Raw genomic sequence first — 27,038 nt, 5'->3', positions numbered from 1 at the left:
CCATTTCCTTTTAAAGCTTCTTTAACTTCAATTAGGGTAATAGGCTTATTTAGCATAGATATTTGCTTATCATTAACTAAAAATTTTTGTTTAATAATTATCAACTTTATAATCACCAGGATAATTATTTTTATCTTTGTTAAGATCCTCATGGATTTTTTTTAAAATATTAAGCATTTCCAATATGTCTGAAGTAATCTTATCAGTGTGACGACTTTGGATATTATTGATTTGTGCTTTTGGTTTAGCTACGTACTTCTATTAGCTAATCTGTGAAGATTTTCTGGAGTCATTGCATAACTGTGTAATTTTATTTTTTTCTAAATTTATCTCTACTTTATGCATGACAATTGTTTGATATTTTCTCATTAATTTTAATGACTTCAGTATTATTTAATTTCTTTGTTGTCTAAGCCTCACTTTATTTATGTCATCTTGTATTTCTAACAATGATTTATCCTACTCTTTCATTTTATTACTATCCCATATTACCTTTCTAGCATTAATATGTTCTTATAAAGAATCACATAATATGACTTTACTAACCTGACCATCATCATTCAAAGATAAAAAAAATCTCAATTAGTTCCTTAAGGTAACTCTTAAATTATTTTAATTTCATTCATCATATATATTAGGATTCTACAAATAATCTGAAATGTCCTTGTATCCATTAATGTATTAGTACTTAGTGTAATATGATCAGATAAAGGACAAGAAATACTTTTAAAATAATTCACTTTATTAACTAAATATGTGGAAGCATGCATCCTATCATAGGATCATAAGATCATAAGAAGTTACTAGGCTATTGGCCCTGAGGCCCTTACAAGCCTAGCCAAGAATTTAGCCCATGAACTGACAAGTCAGCACCCGATGCCCCTGTACTGCAGGGATACAGGTGGAATCCCAGAGGTGTATTATCTGTTCCCCATCCCAATATCCAGGTTGTGATTAAAAAGGGTCAATGAGGTACTCTGCTTGACATGTAGAGGGAGTCTATTCCACTGATGGGGGAGTCTCTAGGACACAAATCTATCCCATCAACAAGTCCTATTGATGTCACAGACTAGGTTGAGGTCATGCGTGAGGGCTATTCAAGTGGAGCTTGACTTGCAGATATGCAGCAGTCCCATCAAGTCAGGGTCTGAGATTGCTTTGTATGCCAGACAGAGGTCACCTCTGAGGAATCTGTATGTGCCTGAGTATAGAGACAGGGCCTTTATTCTATATGTGTAGGGTAGATGTTTGAGGCCCTGGAATCTCCTGGTGAGGAAACTCTGTGGTCTCTCTAGCTGCTGTATGTGCTTTGTGGGTCTTTAAGGGAAGAATACAGGCATGTTATGACCTCCTTGTCCTTGGATGAGATACCCTAATGAAGTGGGCCATGTAAAAAGCTTTCCATACAATGGAAGAAATATAGTGGTCAAAAGTCAGTTTGCTATCAACCTGGATGCCCAAGTCCCTCATGACTGATCACATGCTTAGGACCTTGTTATTAATGTGCTAATTTGTGGGGATGTCACTCTCCCCAAAGACGATGATGATGGATTTTTTTGCATTCAGTTTGAGGTCATGTTTCTGGCACCAGTAATTTGTTTGGGTGAGACCCTCTTGGAAGATGTTGACATCACTAGGGAAATTGATGACAGCACCCAGCTTGCAGTCATCTGCAAACTTAATCAGCCATAGCCCACTGGTTTTGTCTTGCACCTCAGAAAAGTACATCCCAAACAACAGAGGCCCCAAGACTGATCCCTGGGGTACACCACTCATTATAGGTCTACTGCTTGATGTGGCTTCCCCATTTTGACTAGATGGGCTCTGTCAGTGAGCTGGTTTGCTACCTATCAAGTAACATATGGACTGATGCCTAATTGAGAGAGTTTATCTATTATACCTGAGTGGGGAATAGTATCAAAGGCTTTGGCCAGGTCAAGGTAGGTGGTGTGCACTGTCTACCCCTCATCCATGGTTTTGGTGACTCTTTCAAAGAAGTCGACCAAATTTAACAGGCATGACCTCCCCTTGAAACCAAATCAGTTCTCGTTCATGTCCCTTGTGCATAAGAATAATGACTGAAGAATAATCACTTACTGTCTGCTTTGGTATTAAATCAACTAAATTATTATTACTGATTCATCTGTTTAGTGCTTTAGCTGTTGCTAGAATTTTAACTCATTTATTCACTTGCATCTTCTATACTATATATGCAGTTAAGATCATCAGCTAAAATTAAACCACCCTTCCAGTTACTTTCTAACAAGTTTAAGTGATCTTTAGCCATTCTTGCACCTATTACAGGGATCCAATTAAAAATAGCTACTGCATAGATTTTGCCATTATATTTAATTACTACAAATGTATATATTCATGTGGGATCCTTAATAGATTAAATTATCCTAGGCAGGGCAGTAGATTTTCTCCCAAGTATAGCAGTTCCTCTCCTCTATTTGTCATAAGACGAAGATGGTAATATTTCAAAACCTAAGTTATTTCACTATTGTATATCTTTATTTATCAGGTGGGCCTCTTGCAGGAATATATTATCTCCTCTATTTAATTTTAAAGTTATCATTAATGATTTCCTTTTGTTACCATTGTTTAATCCATTTATATTAATAGATAATCAATTAAAACTATAACACATTTCTCCATCATATTAATTCAATTGTTTATAAGACTTTAATGCATTCCTTCAATACTTTTTTAACATTCCTTTCTACTAATTAAACTATTAAATCTCATAAATAACAAAAACAGAAATAAGTATATATATATATATATATATATATATATATATATATATATATATGTGGGTCCCCTACAGATGCTCGAAATTTTAAACCATCGACTTTCATATGGTCAAGACCATATAATCAAAGTTTTAAAACTTTGAACGTTCTGAACGGAGATGTCTGTACAGTGCAGAATGGGAAAATTCCCCTTTCCCTTGCTGTAGTGTGATCTCAGAGTTGGTATATTTAAATAGCAGGGGGTGTGGAGGATGCAGAGGGACATGCCCCCCCTGCTAAAACATCCAGTAATATTTTTTTGTTTTGCTTTATTTTGTTTGAAGGTGTTTAAACATATGAAATGCTGATCATATGGTCTCAGCCATATTAAAGTTGATGTTTTAAAAGTTTGATCATCTGTAGTATATTACTATTAAGGCACTACTTACCATGAATACTGATGGCCATAGTTTGCCTACTGAATAGTCATACTAATATACCATCTTTCTACCTACCAATACCTACAATTTCATCAACAATTGGCCAAAAGCTGCTGTGACTTACATGAGACTTCTAACTTAGTTATATATTTTGCCATTTAAAACTCTTCTCCCCATTACTATATAAAAGTCTAATAATCCATGTATATCAGTCACAAATAATAAGTAATCTGACAAATAATGTAATCCATATTCATTTATGGAATAGCAATATAATTACATATTAAATATTCCTAAATTATTTGCTCATTTAATATTATTATAACTAAATATCTAAATAAACAAGTAGAACAGAGTAGAACATGAAGAAATTTCTGTAAATGTACAGGTGACAGGCAATCTTATCTTAGCAATCCACTATACAACAGAAAAATCAATTTATATATACATTTATCTTCATAAAAGATATATAGATATAAGTTTAACAAAAGCTCTGAATTAATTTTAAAAATGCAATTGTCTATATCTTAAATTTGTGTAGAACTCTTAATATGGTAATTATCAAAATAAATCATTCAGCTCATTAAATTAATTCATAAAAAGACATGTACATTACTAAGATCGATAGGAATATGTTGCTATTTCAACATAGTCAAAAAACATTTGCTGCCTATATTGGATCCAAAAGTTACAATGTGCTTAATTCAAACAACATTCTCCCTTCCAGGGTTCAAACATCTTGAAAAATATACTGTACTTTCTATTAAATGGATGTACTTATTCAGCAATAAAACACTCACATTTCATCTTCAAACTTCATGTGACCATATTTCAGATTTCAGCTTTCAGGATCTTTTTGAAATTTTTTATGTGATTTTCTGTGTAAATTGTATGGGATCTTATACATTCACATTTCTGCCTATGTAGGTATATGTAATATATATATATTTCTTACAAGCAGTCTGCTATTGAAATATATATATATATATATATATATATATATATATATATATATATATATATATATATAATTTAATTATCCACTGATAACCTTGTTTTATAAAACTTGCATTTCTAAAATCTCCTATCAAAGAGTTAGCTGGTCATCAGCTGTCTATTAGAGACTGCAGTATGCATATATATTTCTTAATTTACTGATACTGCTCTTTTAATAGTATTAAATAAAATATGTTTTATTCCTTCTGCATTTGTTTATTATTCATAAGGTGTTTACCCTTGTTATTAATTCTAGTATAAAATGCAATTTTTGCTATATATAAAAAAAAATTACTGCCTGTCTAATTTGGATGTGTTTCTTTAGCAATTGTGTATTGATGTCCTGATCTGAGTTTCATACCCCAACATTGATATTTAATTACGACATGTGAAAATAAGAACTCACAACATACAGCAGCTGCTAATTTCTTCTGTAAAGTTTTCATTCTTCTTAATTCCTCCATACCATCCTAATCAGTAACAAACATCTAACTTTACTCCTTCCCATTAATATGTACAGTTAGGATTAATAACACTGCAGCATAAGTTATTGACATGCAGTAAAATGCAAGCAAATTATATGCAAGCAATAGCTCAACATAAAACATTACCACTTCTTCTTCTTCTTTCGGCTTTTCCCAGTTAGGGGTCACCACAGTGGATCACCTGTCTGCTCATGATTGGCAGTGGAGTTTTATGGTGTCGAGTTGCCAACCCGGTGCCCAACCTTCCACAGAAGGCACACACATGCATGCGCTCACACCTAGTGTCCAATCCATCTAGAGCATGTCTTTGGGATGTGGGAGGAAACCAGAGCACCCAGAGGAAACCCACGTGGCCACAGGGAGGACATGCAGACTCCACACAGAAGGCACCCCAGCCGTGGATCAAACCAGAGAACCTCTTGGTGTGAGGTGGCAACACTAACCTCTGCACCACCGTGGTTGCCCCAACATAAAACATTACTATAGCTTTTATTTTTTGAAAGCAGAAAGTGCCTTAATCATAGTCACAATGATGAGAAGAGATTTGAACTTTTTTCAAATGAAAATAAAAGCAACATAAAACATTACTATAGCATTTATTATAAATCATAATTTAGTAACATTCTCTTGCTGAAAGTATTTACATTTAACTTAGTTTAAATGAAGTGTATTCTTTCACTATAAATATAGTAAATCTATTTATATTCTCTATCGTTTAAAATGCTTTAGTTTAAAATACAAATGCTTACTTAGATATGCTTTGAAGCTTAAAGTCCTATATAAACCCTTTACTTAAAGGGTAAATCTATTGTTTCAGAAAATGAAGGTTCTACAATCAGAAAATAAATGTCAGTTGTTTTGCTTGTTAGCTTTAGAAGTATTTTTCCCTGAATTCAGCTCACTGTTCCTCTTAAGGGGTATAGCATTCCATTCCATTCCTTCAGTGTTGTTAAGGATTTTATTTTTATTAATAAATGTAGATGTCTCATCTGGTATGTCAAATATTTTAATTCCTTCAGAAATAAATGTTTTGATCTTTGCAGGAAACACCAGGGTAACTTTAATATTGTTCTTTTTAAGTTATTTAATCAGTGTCAAGCAGGATTTCCTTTTACTCATCACTTTACTTGGATAGTTATTGTCAATTTTGATTATATGTTAACCTATCTTAATATGTGGGCTGGGGCCATGCTGTTTTTAATATTTGGTCTTTTTTCCATGCTTGACATACACCTGGCAATTATAGAACATGGTGGTGAGTTTTCCTTCTTTAAAGATGATGTTCGTCGTCTCCCATTGCTGCAGTCCTGACAAATGGGTACTCCGCTGCCCACCATCGGCCCGAATATCAAAGGGCTAGAACCGGCGTCGGTCATGGGCGCCTGAGACTGACGCAAGTACTTGTCAGTACAAATGCGCATGACCGACGCCATAACCTCAGTCTTTCTTGCCGCATGGTCCTAAGCAGAAGCAGTTTTTGCAGGTGCCGTTCGGCGTTCTGGAATTGTCGGTTTTCGAGTTTCAGACCGGATACCAAGTTGGCTAAGTACCCTGTTGGGGACATTTTTTGTCTTTTTCTTGCCTCAGTATTGTGGATGTCAGAAAAAGTTAATAACTGTATTTCTAGTGGGAAACAGATTCCTCATAGGGATTACCATTCACTCTGTATTCCTTGTTTAGGGCCTGAGCACGACGTTGTTGGGTGTCACTTTTGTGCTACTTTTAACAAGCGTACTATTAGTCGGTTGGACTGTGCTAGGCTAGTGTTTGGTAAGCGTTGTAATTATAACATGCCGGTTCTCCGGCGACTGGTTCTTCTAAGAAGCGCAAAGAAAAGTCTTTGCGGTCCAAACAGGATGAGGCGTCCACTCCGGACGTCGGTTCTGTGGAACCACTGACTGCTTCAGTGGCTCCTTCTGACAGTTTACCTGTGTGTCAGGGAGCCTTTGTTACTGCAGGAAGTGGCTTCTCCTGTGTTAGGCCAGGCTGAGGGTGCTTCTTTGTTGTCTGTGGCTTCCTCCCCTCATAGGGTAGTTAGACCTCCTCCTTCTCAAGGCAAAGGCCATTCTAAATCTACGTCTTTCCTGCTGGTGCTCATCCCAGGGTCCAGCCCCTAGGAAGCACATGTTAAAATGGCTGAAGATTTGATTACTTTAATTAGAGGTTCCATGCCCCCTGTGAAGAGGCCCAGGATAGACACAGAGTTGGAGGGTCTGGTTCAGTCTTCCAATGAGTCAGATTCCTCTGTGGAAGAGCTTCAAGATTTCCCTCCCTATTCTGATTCAGAGGCTGAGGGCGCTACCCCTCTGCGTCCCCTCCAGAAGATTTTCTTTCTCTAAAACTTTGCATTCCATGAGGAACATTTCCAGTGGGATGGCCAAGATTATTCTGGTTCTCGTAAAGCTAAGAGAATTCTTGTTTTACCTCAGCACAGGCCTTTGGCTATTCCCCTGTACTGGATGTTGTTCAGGATGTATTTTCTGTGACCCTTAACCCAGATTCTCTGCCTCCTGCCCCAGTTAAACCAGATAGATACTACAGGGTTCGGAAGCTCACAAATACTTGTATAAGAGTCCTAGGGCTGATCCAGAAACTATTTCTCAAGGCCCCAAAGGTGTTAAGGCTTCTGTGGTTAAGAATCCAGTTCCTCTGGACAAGGATGCTAGGGCCCTGGATAGGTGGGGTAAAAACTGTATACCTCTTCTACTTTGGCTATGAGAGCTTTAAATTGTCAATTTCATATGCTCAGGTATCAGAATTATTTGCTAAGTCAATTGAAATGTAAAGTTGATGCTTTAGCTGAAGGTGTTGACTGTAAGGAACTTCAGGATTTAGTGCATGCTTCTGACCAGGTTGGTAAGCATTCTTTGCAGTGTGGTTTTGATGCTTTACAAGCTTCTTCCAGGGTGGCTGCTACTAGTTCTGTTGCTCGCAGACATGCCTGGCTTAGAGATCAGTCCTTGTCAGAGCATGTTAAGGCTCGCATTATGGATGCTCCTTTGCAATCTGATGTTCTTTTTGGCCCTCCAGTGGAATCAATTTTGAAAAAAATGGAGGAAAAAGCTAAGTCTATGCAGACGGTAAAAGAGTTCTTACAGGTTCAGCCCCCTAAGTTCAGTAGGAATTGGCCTGCTAAGGGATGGTCTTTTCCCTCTTCGGATTTTCATTCTAGGGGCGGGTCGAGGCATGGTAGAGGTAGGGCTTCCTCTCAGGGCCCTGTTGCTTCTAGACCTTTGAGTTCTTTTACCTCTTCTGCTGGGGTGGGCAGGGGTCAGTCCTTTCGGAAGCAGTCCCAATGACCTGTGTCTTCAGCTGCCGGACTCTGCTTTGCTGGCAGCTCCTCTAGGAGGAAAACTGGGGCTTTTCAAATGGAATTGGCATTTGGTTACCCAAGACAAATGGGTATTGGACATTATAACTCGAGGCTACAAGTTTTATTTTCACACATTCCCTCCTTTCAAAGGTATGCGGATGTGCCTCATCAGCAAAGACTGGGCGCAGGCACAGATTTTTTCTCTGTTCGGTTGGGAGCAATACAGGCAGTTCCTTCTGTGGAAAGAGGGGTTTTATTCCCGTCTTTTCTTAGTGCCAAAGGGAAATACTTGGAGGCCCATTCTGGATTTATCCATTCTAAACGCCTTTCTGGAAATTAGAAAATGGGAGATGTTAACACTACAGCAGCTGTTGCCTATGCTAGGCAGAGAACCCTGGATGGTGACTTTGAATCTCAAGGAGGCCTATCTTCACATTCCTATCAGGCCCAGTTGCAGGAAATTCCTGAGGTTTCGGACTTGGAATTTGCATTATCTGTACTCTGCATTGCCCTTTGGCTTATCTACTGGCCCAGGGTGTTCACAAAAGTCCTGGCTCCAGTAATAGCTTTTCTCCGGCTAAGGGAATTCAAATTTATCCTTATCTGGACGATTGTTTGATACTGGCTCAAAGCGACACGAACTTCTTCGACATCTGCAGTATGTGATGACAGTTTTCAGATGCCTAGGGTATTCTGTGAACGAAATAAAGTCCAGTCTAGTACCCTCACAGGAGATGTGTTTTCTGGGTGTGAGACTGAATACAGCTACTCAGATGGCATCTCTTACCCCGGACAAACGAAGAAATCTTCACCTATACTTCCAACAGCTATCCGTAATGTCCAGGCTGACTGCAAGGACAGTCCTTCAAGCCTTGGGGTTCATGGCATCTTGCATTCTAGTACTTCCCAATGCCAAACTGCATATGAGGAAGCTACAATGGTATCTCAAAAGCGTTTGGACTCAACACGGCCACGATTTGGATACTGTCATTCGGATTCTACCTTGCATTCAGAAAGAATTTGTGTGGTGGGCTCAGGAATGTCACCTAAACAAGGGACTCTCTGTGACCCAACGGGAGGCAAGTCAGATATTAACGACAGATGCCTCGGAGTCGGCCTGGGAGCTCATTTCAAGGATAATGGATTCAAGACCTTTGGCCCCGGGCTGCTTCACTTGCATATCAACATGAGATGCTGGCAGTTCAATTTGCATTGAAAGCATTCAAGGATCTACTTCGGGAAACTGGTGTTGATTGAACAGCCAACACAACTGTCATGTGGTACATCAACAAGCAGGCCGGAACTCATTCTTACCCTCTTTGCAGACAAGCAATGCTGTTATGGGAAACTGCTTTGGATCTGCACATCACTCTTCGAGCACAGTTTCTGCCAGGAGCACAAAATTCGTTAGCAGATGTTCTGAGCAGACAGATGGTGGATCCTCACGAATGGAAGTTGGACCCTCAGGTATTTCTTCAGTTGACCATGGCTTGGGGAACTCCAGACATAGATCTGTTCGCTTCTCCTCTGAATTCCCAACTACCTCTGTTTTGCACAAGGCTGTTTCATCCGAAAGCCTGGAAAATAGATGCACTATCCTTCAGTTGGAGCAACCTTCACGTGTATGCCTTTCCTCCTCTGCCTCTTCTTCCAAAGGTCCTGTTGAAAGTCAGGAGGGACAAACCTTGCATGATCCTTATAGCGCCGGATTGGCCTCGTCAACATTGGTACCCTCTGTTGAGGAGCCTGATTCACGGGACACCTTGGCCATTACCACGGATTCCTCACTTATTGTCTCAAGCAGACAATCATTTTCTCAATGTCAGGGTGCAATCCCTACACCTGACAGCCTGGCGCATTCAGTTTTAGAGGATGGGGGCCTTCAGCTCCCTCAACAAGTTTTAGATGTCCTTTTGGAAGCCAGGCATCCTAGTACTTGAAATGTTTATGCTGATAAATGGAAGAGATTTTTTCTTTGGAGTTCAGCTAAGGGCCTTGATGTCACTTTGCCTAATTTGAGTTGTACTTTGCAATATTTGACTATGTTACTGGACAAGGGTTTGTCCTTCTCTTCTATAAAAGTGCATGCTGCAGCTATTTCTGCTCACTATGATGGTGATCCTCCTTTATTTTCACATCCTTTGCTTAAACAGTTTCTTAGAGGGGCAAAGAATATAAGACCCCCACGGAGGGCTCCTACTCCTGCCTGGGATCTTAATTTTGTTTTGGAAAAACTGACTCTGCCTCCTTTTGAACCTGCAGCTACGGCTGAATTGAAGTTGTTGTCCTGGAAGACTGCTTTTTATTGGCTGTTACTTCTGCTAGAAGGGTATCTGAATTACAGGCTCTCATGGCAGTGGAACCTTTTCTGATTTTTCACCAGGACAGAGTTTCCTGCATTAATCCTACTTTTCTGCCTAAGGTAGTTTCTAATGTGGCATTGAACCAATCTATACATTTGCCTACTTTTTATGCTAACCCCCAAAATGAAGGGGAAAGAGTTTTACATTCTTTGGATGTGCATAGGCAGTTACGGTATTATTTGTTCAGAACCAATGAGTTCAGGAGATCTCAACAGTTATTTGTTTCGTTTGCTGTGGCTTCAAGTGGGAAAGCTGTCTCGAAGCAAACTATTTCCAAGTGGATCGGACATTGTATTGCTTTTTGTTACTCTCATCATGGAAAGGAGGTTCCAGTTGGGATCAGGCCTCATTCTACTAGGGCTACGGCCACCTCTACTGCTTTTTTGAGAGGGGTAGCTACTAAAGACATTCTGGAGGCAGCTACTTGGAGTTATGTACATACCTTTACAAAGCATTATCATTTGCCTCTTTATTCTAGGTCTAGGGCTGGGTTTGCCACTGCAGTCTTGCAGGGCATGTCTGCAGCTCCTCCTGCTATTTAGTTGGCCGGCCTCCCTTTTTCCGTTGCTCTGGGATTCTACCCATTTGTCAGGACTGCAGCAATGGGAGGCAGCGAACATAGTACAGTTTGTACCTACCATAAATGTAGATGTTCGAGGATCTCCATTGCTGCAGTCCCTCCCTCCTTCCCCTTTTCTTTTTAGATTGGGGTTTTTGGGTGGTGTTTTTTTGCATTCTGACATCTGAGGCAAGAAAGACTGAGGTTATGGCGTCGGTCATGCGCATTTGTACTGACAAGTACTTGCGTCAGTCTCGGGCGCCCATGACCGGCGTTCTAGCCCTTTGATATTCGGGCCGATGGTGGGCAGCGGAGTACCCATTTGTCAGGACTGCAGCAATGGAGATCCTCGAACATCTACATTTATGGTAGGTACAAAACTGTACTTTCTCAAGGATCTATGTGCCCTTTCAATCCCAAATGATAAAGTTTTGGGTACATTTTATACTTTATGCAGCCAGGTTGTTAAAAAGTTTATTATATTGTCTCCCTCATATTTTTTCAGGTATGTCAGAAATTCTGATATTGTTTTGTCTGTTTTCTAAATCATCAAGTTTATCTGTAAGCCAATTATTTTGTTTAAAAACAAAACAAATTCGGTCTGAGACTTGCCTTTGATTATTCTCCCTTCATGGTCATTTAAAGCTTCTTCTATAGTGTTGACTTGTGCACCTTGTTGTTTCATAAGAATTTCTAAATGTTCCATCTTCTTTCTGAATTCTTCTTTGAAACTTTTTAATGTTAGTGTCCAGTTTGTCCATTTTAGTAATACATCCTTTGACAGAAGAATCCTGAGGCTATTTTTTGAGTGGCTTATATTGAAGTCGCTTCTCTCTTAACCAAACAGATGAAATTCTGATAGGACAATTAAAGCTTTTGAAGATCTTCCAGCTATAAATATTTTCTTTTGCTATTAGCGAATCTAAATAGCTAACTAAGTATCTTAAAATTCTAATTTTTTGATTACATTTTCTGTCAGAAAAAGTTTTCAGTCACAGAGGTTTCACCAGTTGCTGCTCTCAGTTAGGTATCTAGGCCATGCCCTATAGCACTCACTTTTCTAATAGAATGTGCCACAATTATTGTAAACAGATCTACAAAGCAAAGCTAGTAGAGAAAACTACCTCCTGTGAAGAATGTAGAACTTTTTCCCACAACAGTGTAAATAATTTTCATATTTATCTTGTCAGACAGGATATCACTGATAATCGTTAACCATGTATACATTTCAGCCCTGCATTTTTCTTCTAAAATATGGTGGGTATCTACTTTACTGCTGGTGCCAGTGAATAGGATGATAAGAAATGTAGTCATTTTCTTAAGGGAGTTTAGAAGGAAATAAGGTGTCAACATTTAGCTCTTAATGTCTTTCTCTTCTTGTACTGCTGTTCCCACTCTATTACAGCAAGTGTACTCCAACTACTACTTCTACCCTAATCACCCTTTTTTACCTTTCCTTCTTTGACAATTGCTATTTGTCCCATTCACTTAGACACATAGTCTATATTTAGCCCTCATAATCACTGTATTTCAAATATTGTTTCTTTTCACAAATGGTCTGCTATAATCTCTTTGTATGGTTTCCCTCACTAAATACATTTCTGGAGCTTTTTTTCCCTGGGCCTCCATTGAAAAGGGGTCTTGCATGACTCAGTCAGACCTTCCCAGTAACTAAAGCAATTAAATAAATACATAAATAACTATGGAGGCAGCTATTTATTTTTGCCAGCCTGTACAACGTTCTTAACTTCCCTACAAAGTTTTATATAAATAAGAATTTATAAATATAAAATAAGCATACATGTATGAGTGGTACATTCCATTAACTTTCTATTCTGTCTTAAGTGTAATTTAAGCAAAGTAAAGTTGTTGTTTTTTTTTTTGTAAAATGGCTACATTCTTCAGTGTTTCCATTTAATGTGATTATTATCTGTGTTTAGGTCTGGGATGGAAATTAGCATATTTTTTTCATGAAGAACTCTACATTCTTCCAGGAATGCATTTTTTTTTAAAAGCAAAATGGTAATGTAGTGCTCTAGATTCCATGTTTCATATATAAAGTTTTTGTCTGGAGTCCTGTATATTGGGTGACAGAGCTATGGTGCAGCCATGGGTGTCATATTTCCTAGGAAAACAATTGTATGACATTGTGGGCAAAAGCTAAATATGTGTCATATTTTTTCAATCAATAAATAATTGTAATAGTTTTACAAATCAAAAGAAAAACAGATAAGAGTTTCCATTTCTTGATTTGATTTTAAATTAATTTGCACATTCTGCATATGCTTTAGGTAAAGCATTTATGCCTATATTAGTAATTCCATTATGTAGTCGCACTGCATTTTTGTTTTAAGTGGTCTAATTGTTATTATGAAGCCCTGGTTGCATACTTGTGTACTGGGTACATGATGATATAAGTGACCACTTTCTAACCTTTATAATTAGGCATAAGACTGATATACTTAACCAACCCACCTATAAGACAATAAGGAACATTAAAAACTTTAATTCAGATAACTTCCAAATAGAATTAAGTTTATGTGATTGGTCAGTCCTAAAACACCTGCCCCTGGAGGAAGCAGTATCATACTTCAATACTAAATTTTTAGCCATTCTAGACTACCATGCACCAAGACGTTCTATGAGAACTAAAACAAAAAAGGCCCTACGGATCATGAAAGAAACTAGACAAAAAATACTACTAGGAAATATGGGCCAAATGGCATAAATGACATACCAGAAAAACCCTGTAGATCAAATTAAATACAGACAGCTAAGGAATGACCAAAAAAATCTATTTTATCAATTAAAAAAACAACGTTTACTACCAACTACAGCAAACCCACCAAAATAAACCACAAATGTTTTGGCAGGTATCAATAAACTCCTACACCCAGGACAATCCATTACTCCAACCCCCTCAGGTACTAACCACAATAGTCCCGAAGACGTTGTCAATACCTTTAACAGTTTCTTTACTAAAAACCATCCTATCTCTAGCTAACTAGCTATCCTCCTGATGGCTCAAGTCCTACTACTCCCATAACTAGCTCGCAACCCTCTTTTCACCTTCAGCCTGTTCTCACATCCCTTGTTCAAACCCTTATCAAGAAACTTAAACCAACTACCCTCTCTGCTGATCTCTTACTGACAGAATATTTGCAAAAAGCAACGGATGCCATAGCATATCCCATCTCCATCCTGATTATAACCAAAGGTTTCATCCCCTCTATCTGGAAGATATCTCATATTATCCATCTGCACAAAGTTTACAACTCCAATGAATTAACAAATTATAGACCCTGGCTAAAATTATGGAGAAATGTATACATAAACAACTGCTAAGCTATCTTATCCAAAACAACTTACTTGCCAACTCTCAACATGGTTTTAGACCATTTCACAGCACCACCTCTGCCCTCCTGTCTTTTACATATGCAATAAACAAAAATCACAATGATAACATGCTTACCTCAGCCCTCTTTATTAATCTCTCTATAGCCTTTGACATGGTAAAACATCAACTTCTCATAAGCATACTTAGATCCTTTCCTCTTGATAATCTGGCTATACAATGGTTCCAATCTTACCAAAATTACAGGCAACAGGCTGTCCTATGGCAAAACAAGATATCAACCCATCTTTCCTTTACCCTTGGTGTTCCACAAGGTTCCATATTAGGACCTCTCCTATTTTCAGTCTTTATTAATGACCTGCACTCAGTCATTCCACATGCTGTCTGTATTCAATATGCAGACAATTCCACATTAATATGCTCTGCTGCTTCCCCCTCTGATTTACAGACCCTAACCCAAAATGTGTTTAACATAGTTAAAAACTGGCTCCTTAACTGTCGTCTCATATTGAATCCTAAGAAAAGAAAATTACTACTATTGTCTCCAACCCGCAAGTCCTCCCCACTTACCTTTATGGTTAAGTCAAACAATGGCACCTTAATGTCTCCAGCTCCCTCCACCAAACTATTAGGGGTATTAATTGATGACAACCTTAAGTTTAATGTGCATATCAACCATAGTATAAAAATAGTCAATAAAAAACTTGACTCTCTATACAGGATTAAGGCCTTCCTTACCCCACTAAATAGGACTGTAATTGCCCACACCCACTTACTCTTTACTCTCCTTTATGCCTCCCCCATATTCACAAACTTGAGTAAAAATGACCTAAACAAACCAGCAAGCTCCTATAATAACATTGCTAGGTTTGCCACTGGAGCTGCATACAGAACCCACCACTGTCATAACATGAATCAATTAGGGTGGTTAGAATTGCCTAACCAACTACAGTACAAATTATAATTGCACATAAAATTCTTTATCAACCTGATAACACTCCCATACTTAATAACCTTATCACCCCATACAACAACCTTAAGACTCTACGCTCATCCAATAGGTTACTAGTACATATAGTTAAAACCAACAACACAGCCGGTGACTTCTTGTTCTCTAACACCATTGGCAAAATCTGGAACTCACTGCCTACTGATGTTACTTTGGTTTCTTCAATAAGCCTATTCAAAACTAACCTTAAACAGTACTTTAAAACATGTTGGGTATGTCCCTGTACTTACTCTGCCTAACTCTCTCCTATATCACAACGTTCAAAGATACTTTATTGCTGTACTAAGAATGAAAGTTTATGAACTGTGTTTGATTTAACATGTCAGACCTTTTACAGTGTATATGTATATCTATCGTTATATTCAAATGAATTCTCTATTTGTATATTTTCATGTATAAATGTAATGTATATTCTAAGTCTACTGCTGGAGCTTTTCTCCTCGGGCCTCTGCTGAAAATGGATATATATATCCAGTTGGACTAGCCCAGCCAACAAATGTAAAATAAATAAATAAATGAATGGAGAACAGGTTCAGTCATTCCCCTGCATAAAGGAGAACCTTCCACAGACCCAGGCAGTTATAGACTCATAACTCCAACCAGCCTTATATGCAAAGCTGTGGTAAGATTTATCATGTAATTAATCAGTCAGGACATGGGAAACCTCCAAACACTAGACCCGTCTCAGTTTGGATTCTTCAAGGCAGGTCATGCTTACTCAACCTGGTGAATTTTTTTGAATAGGTCACCAAAACAATGGGTGTAGTTAAACTCGTACACATCACATACCTCGACCTGGCCAAAGCTTTTGACACAATTCCCCACTCATGTGTAGCAGAAAAGCTAAATATACTGAGAATAAACCCCTATGTCAAATGCTGTATTGCCAACAGGCTAACAGATAGGCTGCAGATAATCAAAATAAGGGAAGTTACCTCCACAAAGAGACCATTCACTAGTGGAGTCCCCAAGAGTTCTGTACTAGGAACTCTCCTGTTTGGCATCTACTTTTCTGAAGTAAAAGCCAAAACCAAAGGGCTCTGGCTGGCTACGTTTGCAGATGACTGCAAGCCGGTATCACTCACTGAATCCCCAAATGACTTTGTCATCCTGCAGGAAGGTTTGTCTCAAATAAATAACTGGTGTCAAAATCATGGTCTGAAACTAAATGCCAAAAATGCATTATTGCACCCCTTGGAAGGTCATCTACCCAGGCAGCTACCATTTTGACACACCCCAAAAGTTGACCCAGTTTTTGAGATTTGGGAACTTATCTTGACAGTGACCTGACTTTTGACCAGCATGTGTCTATTGTTGTAAGAAAGTCCTAATATATTGCACAGCTTATAAACAAAGAGATTGAGTCTAGATCTAGGGATATCATTAATCCCCTTTACTCAGTCGTCATTAGGCCAATCATTGAATATAATGACCCCTTTGGGATGTATCTGTCCAGACACATGCAACAACTGGAACACCCACAGAAATACCTTAATAAAAGGATACAAAGCTAAAACAGGATGTCCTACATGGACCAACTCAAAGCCCTGTTACTATACTTGGCATCATACAGACTGCTAAGAGATGACCTGTGTCTGGCTTACAAGGCATCCTCCGACCAATTACTTATGGATTTACTGCATATCAGCAAGTCAAATGGTATCAGAAATACTCAGTCTAAGGATCCAAACCTCTTCTGCAACATCAACAGAATGTTTTAGATGGGCAAGCATATTTTACAGAGGGTACCACTGCTATGGAACAGACTCCTTATCCAAATAAAATAAAGTTAATTCCTGTCCATTTTCAAGCACAACTTAGATCTGTGGATGGGAAACAGAAAATGTACCCCAGAACTGCCTCTTGTACTACTAATAGACAGAGGCAGCTCCTAAATGCTTTATCCCATGCATGGGTCCCCTCAAATTATCATGGTGTGATCCCAGTTATTTACATTAGAGGTAATGCATATACAGTTATCGACCATGGGATGGGTAAGGCCAGTGTATAACCAAATGGGATAGGTTATTTTGAGCACAAAAAGGAAAACTGGCTAGGCTTAAAATGGCCCGCAAGAGCAGCTAGCGTAGTACTTTCCCATGAACCTAAGAGTGAAGCTTTCTTTTAAGCCCATATGTTGTGACAGTGTTATATGTGATGGTTAACTAAAGATTTGGCAAATAATGTTCTTTTTTTGTAGTCAGTATATGTAGAACTGAATATATTATTTTCTGTAAGTGCAGCATAGCTGGCAACAGCCTATTTAATGGGCTTTGCAGTGACAACATAATCTTTCTGGTTTAATCTGCTTATTATTCATTTTTTATAGAGTTTACAGTTACAAGTATTTTAATTATAACATTTGCAGGTAATTGTCTCTGAGATAATGAAGTACATATACATAGGTCCATAGGTATATACTAGTCTAACAGTCACAGGGGCCTAGCTATGCATCACTAATGTATCTGATACATTTTGGTACTGTAAGATAAGTTTAAGGAGTACATGTAGGCTAGGGCTTGGGTAGTCAAGCATTAGAAACATATGTGCCAGACCAGGGGTGAATTTCAGATTCCCCATTCACTGGTCTAAGTTATGCTTAAATTGGATTAGGGAAGAACTCTGATTTACATGGATGGAAAGCCTGTTCCAGAAAAGAGGTAGTCTCTGAGATACAAACTTGTCCCTCTAACATGTCCTATTTGTGTTGAAGATATGGTTTAGGTGTCTAGATTGGCTAATTGCAATTTCTGTTTGTTTTGGGGATACCCAGAAGGCCCATCAGAGTGAGATCCAAGAAAGTCTTATATGCCAGGCATAGACTGTCCCTCAACAGTCTGTATGAGGTGGAGTACAGTGATAGGGCTTTGAGGTGATCCATGTAGGACATATTTATGCCCTGTATTTTTTGTGAGGAACCTCTGTGGAAGTTCCAGTTGCTGCATGTGCCTGGTCAGTTACATACCAAAGGGGGTGTTGTACTCAATGACTGTTCCTTCCTCCTTCCTAAAAATAGCTTCAGACGTTATTGCTCTGCCTATCAGCATCCTGATCAATAGATCACTACTTTAATCCTATGTACCCAAACTATGGCGTACTGCATTTATTCTTCCTCTCCACAAGGCTGGAAAAACTGTAACATCCCCAATTTCCACCCCATAGCCATCCTCTCCCCTATCTCCAAACTTCTTGAAAAATGCATCCACCTGCAGCTCTTGTCATTCCTTACCAAACACCAGCTACTCTCTCCTACCCAACACGGTTCCCACCCAGGACACAGTACTAACTCTGCCCTTCTCTCCTTCTTACATTCTGTCAATTTAGCCCATGACTCTGGTAATATGGTATCCTGTATTCTGCTGAACTTATCTAAAGCTTTTGATACCATCTCCCATACCCACCTACTAAACCATCTCTCTAATCTCAACCTCTCCCAAAAAACTCTTTCATGCCCCTCCAGCTATCTTTCTGAAAGGTCCCAAGCCATGAAATGGGGCCAGGCCACCTCCAATTTCCTTCCTATCCCCACTGGAGTACCCCAAGGTTCCATACTTGGCCCATTGCTATTCAATATCTTTATTAATGACTTCCACAAAGCCATACCTAATACCAAAATTGTGCAATACGCTGACGATTCCACTTTGATCTGATGCACCACTAACCTAACAGAGCTCCAGTTTCTGACACAAACTGCCTTCTCAACCACTGAAAACTGAATGCACCAAAATCACCTCTCATTAAATGCCAACAAAACTAAGATCCTTCTATTCTCTCCCTCAAAATCCTCCCCTCTTGATAAAAACTGACTTCAAATTACCAGCCTTAACAACTCCACTATCAAGATTGTACCCTCCGCCAAACTTCTTGGTGTCATCATTGATGATCACCTAAAATTTAACACTCATATCCAGCTAAACATCAAGAAAACACACATAAAACTTGGCCTACTTTACAGAAACAACCACTTTCTCTCTCCTGCAACCAGACTAACTCTCGCCACAACCTATCTCCTTCCCACTCTACTGTATGGCGCTCCTCTGCTCACTAATTTATCTTCCATACTTACTTCCAAACTAGAAGTATGATACAACAAAATCATCAGATTCGTCACCAATGCCAAATTCTCCTCTCATCACTGCACCTCCCTTCACTCATTAAACTGGCTTGAACTCCCCAATCAACTTGATTTTCTTCAAATCACCACAGCCCACAAATTATTGTTCCAACGCACTAACTGCCCTGCACTATCCAATATACTACAACCATATACCCCCCTCAGATCCCTTAGATCTACCCACCAAAACCTGATTACCGTTCAAAATCCCAAGCTCCCAGCTGGTCAGCTTCTGTTATCCTTTTCCCTAGCTAAAAAATGGAATGCTCTGCCCTCCACACTGAGGACCTGTGACAACCTTAATAACTTTAAAACTCAACTTCATTCCTACCTCTATCTAAACAGGAAATGCAACTGTACTCTTTAGCCCATACCTCTCAAGCTCTCCTCCCCCTTTACTCCTGGATAACCTTCTTACCTTCCTAACCTCACTCTCAAATGTAGATTGTATATGTAACTAAACAGTAAAATCTAGCTATTATGCTATATGCCTGTCTTTTTCTCCTGAACAAAACTGTAATTGTTTGTTTTTTTCTTTTTTTGAATGCAACCTGTTGTTTGTAATGCAAACTGTCTTTGAAACTATCCATGCAAGAAAACTTTGTGTTGTGGAGCTTTTCTCTCTGGGCCTCCACTGAAAATGGGTCCCCAAGCCCAGTGGACCTCCCCGGTTATCAAACTGGAATAAATAAATAATAAATAATAGTATGATTTCCTTACTACCTTGGACCAATGATAGTTGAAGGCCATGTCCATATGCATCCCCAAATCCTTAACTACTGGGTCTACTTTTAGGGGTGTGTTATCACTGTGGTAGTTTTCACGGGGAGCTGACTTCCCAAAGGATACATAAAAAATGAATGCATATAATTTATGGCAACTGATGAGGGCAGACAGTTTTTGTGCATACTCTTGCCATTTAGGCAAAAGCTCAAAGGAATGTACCAAGAGGGGCCATAAGTGTAACTTGTCAATATGTCTTATAGCATTCAGTAGTCTGTGTGTCTCATGATTACAAGACTTGCTTCTTAACAAAGAGTTGTACTTCTGTTCAGTGTAGATGGTATGTACCATCCTGTGTTAATCATTAACACTAAAACGGATCAAAAACAGAATCCCTTTAACATTTTCACCCCAATGCATTGTGACATTATATTTCATAATTTAAGGATAACATTTTCAATGCCTGTTTTTTAAGGATGTTGTTAATTGTTCATGTTTAGGTGCTTTAATGGTGCTCCATAATTGTAATTTAGATATGCTTGCTAATTTTTATGAATTACATTCACTTGTACTAATTGCATTGTACTTTAATGTAGCTGTAGCAATGTTTCACAAGCAAAAATAAACAAATTAGTAATGCGACTCCAGAGAGTCAAAAGAAATTTAAAATAAGCCATTTATGAAGTATGTACTCTTCTTTACTTTACATGCGTTATTAAGATTGTTCCTGGATTAATTTGAGAATAAATTTAGTCTAAAAACATGAACAACTCACTCTGTCAAACTCTTTCTGTCCCTACATTTCTGTATTTATCTCTCCATCTGTATATATCTATCTATCTTTATCTGTCTATATAATATAGATAGATAGATATAGATAGAAATATAAACATCCATGTAGATACATATTGCAAACACTATTGTGTATACTTCTGGAGACTATAACCAAGTTCAGATTTCATCATTGAGGTTCTAGTTGTTTTTTGATTTCCAAGTTTCAGAATTTTAAAGTTGTGGAAGAACAGAGATGTATACAATATTTAAGTAAACAGTATGTACTGGCATGTAAACTAATTTTCAGAATGATTTTTTACTAGGTATAGATATAGTTTTTTAAGTGCAGATATTTATAAAGATATAGATATGTGTGTGTACTTACATATACTTTCAGTTTAGTATCGATATATTGAATGATATCCTTTGAGTGTATCATCCTTATAATTAATGACATGACAGTTTAATCTTGTTTTTTTTTCTGTTAAGCTCCAAGAGTATTAACATATAAATGTGGAACTTCACAACCGTGTCCGAAAAATCATTTTGCATTTAAGATTGAAAGTGGGGCAGCAAATGTGGTAGGGCCAAGAATATGTTTTGAAGGAAAAATGTAAGTATTACTCTCTAAAATAAATTAAGTATAAATACTGAAACATTGTACGGTTAATCTGAAACTGTCCCAGATGTATTATATGGTACTGTTTTTATTATTATTACATACGTATGAAGCACAGACATTGCATTCTTTATTTAACGGTCACTATAGAAAACAAGTTACAAAATCATAATAAGAAACACCTAAATCAGAACAGCAAATGCAGTCAGAAAAATATGGTTATTGGATTACTTTGGAGTTTGGCTGTTATTAAAATACACAGCATAACGATACCAGTTTCTTTCACCTTTCATACTTTGCTTGAGTTGCAGGTGTTATGGATACCTCATCTTCTCATAACAGAATGCACTAACAGAGCTATATGTAATGACATCTAGAGTGTGGAATATGTGTAGTAGTTCAAATTAAGTAGATTGTATTCTGCATGCATTCTTAGTAGAATTTTAGCTAAGCATATTTAAACCAGTTTGCAGCTTCTAAGGCCTGTTAATTAATCTATGGTTTTAGCAGACATCAAGAAACTACTTAGCTAAGTTCTTATTACTGTACAACATCTCACGCAGGACTTTGTAAATAAAACTGTTTAACATGGATTTAAATAATGGATTAGTGCGTCATTTGCATTAATGTCTCTTCAAGGTAAATATTATGATATCATACTGTATTACCAGATTGTTATAAATAAATGCTATCCAATGTACATAATATCTAAAGGCATTTGTATACAAACAGACCCTATTGTAATGTGCTTATTGTTGGTATAAAGTATAGTGTAAGAAAGCAGATAACTATAAAACAGAGCATTACTAGAGCCTAAAGCGTTACTTGGTATAACAAATCAACAACTCACTACAATTGTTAGAATTTCATTCATGTATTCAGGCATTTCAGTTAAAGTTTCTTTTTCTACAAGAAAAAGGGACTGTGTGTGCGTGACATGTACTTTTTTGTTGACTTGGTTACATTTTTCTGAAATATTTTCCCAGTTAAAATGCATAGAGCAAGACATGACTGCCTTGTTTTTTCTAGCATATGCTATATCTGTGCTTCTTAATCTGTGACTTTATCTTATATTACATTAAACCAGTCGTATGAAGACAGCATCATTTAATACATACCAGTGTTACAGTCATTGGGTTTGATAAGTGTTACATGACAGATGAGCAGAGCTGCACAAACTATAAACAACTGCACTCACAAGATTCATAACTCCCAGCACGTATCTGAACATATTCAAAATAGTTACTGAATATACAAAGTGTACATATCAAATCAGCTTAGTGTTTTATGCACCTCAGTAATTACTTTTCAAGATAAGATACATTTGCATCTCTGCAAACTGACTGCAAGCAATACGTTTTTAGCCTGATAGTACACACCACATCAAAATATCACAGAATTCACAGTGACACTGATTTATAGTTAACAAGGCAAAATAAGATACTGTTTTTTAATTTTATATACAATATAATAAAGCCCCGTATGATGAAAGGAGTAGAAAAGGAGGCATTGTCATTTAGTGTAGTCCTTTGTCATATCCTCTGCAGACATTTTGTACAGCAGATTGAGACTGGATTTAACTGTATTTCTTTGAAGAGAGAGAGAAATGATAAAAAAAAAACTTGTTAAAGCACACATTGGAGAATTGACAGTGACATCTGTGGAACTAAGGTTTGTATCTTCAAAAGTTGCCAACTCCTGGAAATTTTCCATTTAAGTACATAAAATATGTTACTATTTGCATGCTACAGTTTAATACAGAAATTCTTACATTTTTATTTTATATACACACACACACACACACACACACACACACACACACACACACACACACACACACACACACACACACACACACACACATATATATATTGCCATTGATTCTATAATGATTCAATATCTCAACTATAACCTTGGAAACTAAGTGTTTTTCTGAAGTGGGTGGGTCAAGCCACACTGCACCCCCACATATCTAAATATACCGAGAACACAAAACACTGAGGCAATGCAGAAATGTCCTTATCCTCACTGTCTCACTGTCACTGCACTGTCTCCATACAATACAGCATTTTTCAAATAAAATAAACTGTCAGTGTAATATTTTGATAAACCACTGTGATGTGACACCATCCAGCCAACTGACAAATGAAATGTTTTCTTCCTTCTCACTATTATGTGCACGCAGATGCATGTGCGCACACGTGCGCGTGCGCACACACACACACACACACACACACACACACATTGGTATATGTATGTGTATGTATATATATATATATATATATATATATATATATATATATATATATATATATATATATATGTATCACTGGACCCAGAAATAACTGAAAAACACAGATTTTTATTCAGCTGTCCAGCTTTCTTATCCAAGATTGCAAAGCATATATTAAAGAAATTCTACCCAACAAGAAATGTCCTTCATTTCTCCACAGCTCAAACATAAGTCCAAATATAAAGTTAACTTCTGATCCAGCAAAGATGAATTTGTTGCAAATTCCAAACTAACCTATTTCTCACCTAGATCCCCCTGCTGCAGGCCCAAGATTACACAGTTTCTCCAGAGCTTCTCAATGCAGGCAGCTGGAGAGAACCTTTCTGGGATTCCAACTCTAAACATCAAGACCTACGTGACAGTCTGCACTGAAAATACAGCCTTCCATGAAACAGGGCCATGTCCCTCCCCTTGGAGACTATCAAATCTGCCATGGCTTAGAAAATTCCTCTTTTTATACAAAAGCAAATCATACAATGGAACCCATAATGACTCATTAACCCAACATGAAGGAATTTCTCCTCTGCCTAGTACATATGGCTGCCTGCATGCTTTTAATGAAACAGTATTATCTACACGCCTTTTACATCACATTGGTATTTTTTAATTTCATTTATTCATTTGGTAACTGAGTAAGCAGACAACAGAATGTGTTACATCCAAAGTATTTAAAATATAGCAGATTTTAAGTATTTATATCACACAATGTATTCAGTACCCAAAAATGCAATGTGATACCCTATTTCAACTAAAACTCTGAATTGTGAACCCAAATGAAGAGGTTGTGGGACCTGGACAAAACATTCCCACTGCTGGAAGAAGGTCGGATCCATGTTGCTGATAGATTAGCAGACAGGAAACCGTAGAATGGAATGCAGTTGGCAAGGTCATAAGGTAGCATTATTAAGGCCCTCAGATGACCCAAGCAATGACAACATACTACAGTGTGGCTGTGTCCGGTAAACTAATCACAACTTTCACATTCTATATTCTAAACTGGCCTCTACACTCACCATCAAAATTCTTTCAATGGAACCACTTCTTGCAAGTTAAAGATATTAATATTTAAGATGTATTTTATAAGAATGATATAAAGCGCTAGGGCCCTTCTGAAACTTTTTGCCTGTTTTGTCTGGTCCTCTGCCTACCTTAATACTGTGTTCTATAAACTTATCCTTGCTTTCATAACAAGTTATGGTATTGTCATTCTAAATTCTTTCCACCATGCTGCATGTCGAGCTAAAAAAAATGGTAGCTTCTTTTTTATCTTTCTCAGATTGTTCTTGTTACTTAGAGTCCTGATCACCTAGTTACTCTATTCAGGTATCAATTCTTCAATATTCTTTTTGAAGGCAACACCATCTTAATCGATAGAATCCTTATGCACTACTGCATTTACAGTCATTTTACTTATAGTGCTTTCTCTTTCAATAACGGGGCTCACTTTTGTAGAGCTCTAGTTGTTTCTATTGTTTTATATCCTATTAAGGTATTTTAGAAACAAAATATTTTTTTATGAAACTGTTAAAGAAACTCAGTGAATATTTTTGTTCTAAAATCTCAAAACATTTGCAATTTTTCAAGTTTTTTAATCTTTCCAAGATTTCAAATGGACGTTGATATTCAGCTAAGATTAATTTTCTGCTAATGTGTAAATACCACGAATGTGCCTTCTGCTTTGAATTCTGTCATTTTATCATTCATATATCATCTTTCCTACATTTCCTGACTTATTATCATGTTGTTTTTCATTATGGACATCACTAAGTCTTTCTTGTAAGTTATTGTAATGCTAACACGTTTAATGGTTTCTTTTCTTCCCTGATTTCTTTAGCAATATCAAGTAGAACTCATTGATGCAAAGAGGTCAGAGTGTGTAAACTCCACCAATGTCTGCACTTCTCTTACCGTAAACAACAAGTAACAGCTGATCTCATTGCCTGTCACCTGCAGCAGTTAATTTTATTGACATGAGTTTCATTATTTAAGTGAACTCTCTAATAATCCATCAATTTTTGGATGGTAAACTGATGTTTTTAACTACCTAGCCTTATAACTTTGGCAAAATTGCAGCATAACCCTTGACGTTGAGGGCATATCTGGTAAACATCTCTGTAGGATTGCCCACTCTAGTCAATAATAGTGCCAATTCTCTTGAAATAGACTTAATGTTAACCTTACATAATAGTATAGCTTCTAGAAATTGTATGGCATTTGTTTACTATGACCAAGATATAGTGATACCCACTGCTAGATCTTACTAATGGCTCAACAATGTTCATAGCAATACGTTCATGTGACATATCTATAATAGGCATTGTAATCAAAGGATTTGTAAATCCAGGTTATGGAGAATTTTTTTATCTTCTGAACAGAACAAGTATATATTTTTCTGTTTCTTTTATAAACTCCTGGTCAATAAAATCTGGCAAATACTGGGCCTTCATTTTATTCATTCAAAGGTGACTTCCAGTCACATCACCCTGTGCAAGTTTCATAACTAATGTCATGTAAGGCTTTGGTACTAGTGCTCAGTGTGCATGTTTTTCTTACTCATCCTATATAAGATGTTGTTTACTTCAAAGTAAGGTAAGAAGATAGCTCAGCTTGTTCTTTTTATTTCTCGTGATCACTGCTATAGTCTCCCTTGCTCTTACTCAGATATCTTTTCACTGAGGCTTTTTGAAGTCAACAAGGCTTATCTATTGGTCTGCTAAATGTGGGAGATACTCCTCCCTTCTTTACTTTGGAGTAGACATATACTGGTACAGGTCCTCCTATATCTCAGTCTTCCTCTAAAAATGTTACATGTAAACATAAATTGTCTGCATCCCCTCTTTACTTGAGTTTCTGTTTCAAACTGACAGAAATGGGCCTTCCCTTTTACAACACTAGTAAATTCTTTCTTGCTGAATAAATTCTACATTTCATTATGCGTTTGCTATTTAGAGATTCCCTTTTAAAACTCTCCTTTTCAGTATGACAGATAGTTTAGAATTCTACTCAAGATGTGCATTTCTCATACCATCTAACTTCATTACTTTGGATTGCATATCTTAAGTAAAGGATTCCTTTTCTTCAAATCCTCTAATCATTTCTATCCACTGTATTGTAATACTTCTTACCTGTTATATTTTTATTATGTAACTACCTTGCTTCAACTCTTTCTCTGTTCCTGATGGCTGTTCTGCCATAGGTGGCTTCCTCCTCCAACCATGTCTGTACTTGCATTGCTTTTAATCTTTTATTCCTGCTCTTTG

At 37.5% G+C, this 27,038-nt stretch overlaps 1 protein-coding gene across 3 annotated transcripts in view; it reads left to right on the top strand.

Moving 5' to 3' along the window:
• The window catches only part of FAM3D (FAM3 metabolism regulating signaling molecule D), a 713,044-nt gene that overhangs the window by 453,582 nt on the left and 232,424 nt on the right, over positions 1 to 27,038 (top strand). For all 3 annotated transcript variants that reach the window (XM_044078817.1, XM_044078815.1, XM_044078816.1), the window contains one exon: positions 21,356 to 21,479. In XM_044078817.1, the coding sequence (XP_043934752.1) occupies positions 21,356 to 21,479 (124 nt within the window). The remainder of the gene's footprint in view (positions 1 to 21,355; positions 21,480 to 27,038) is intronic.

This window comes from Protopterus annectens, chromosome 7.part1 (assembly GCF_019279795.1).
Source record: "Protopterus annectens isolate FY-2018-M chromosome 7.part1, PAN1.0, whole genome shotgun sequence".
Taxonomy (NCBI): Eukaryota; Metazoa; Chordata; order Ceratodontiformes; family Protopteridae; genus Protopterus; species Protopterus annectens.
This window is presented reverse-complemented; position numbering and strand designations above follow the sequence as displayed.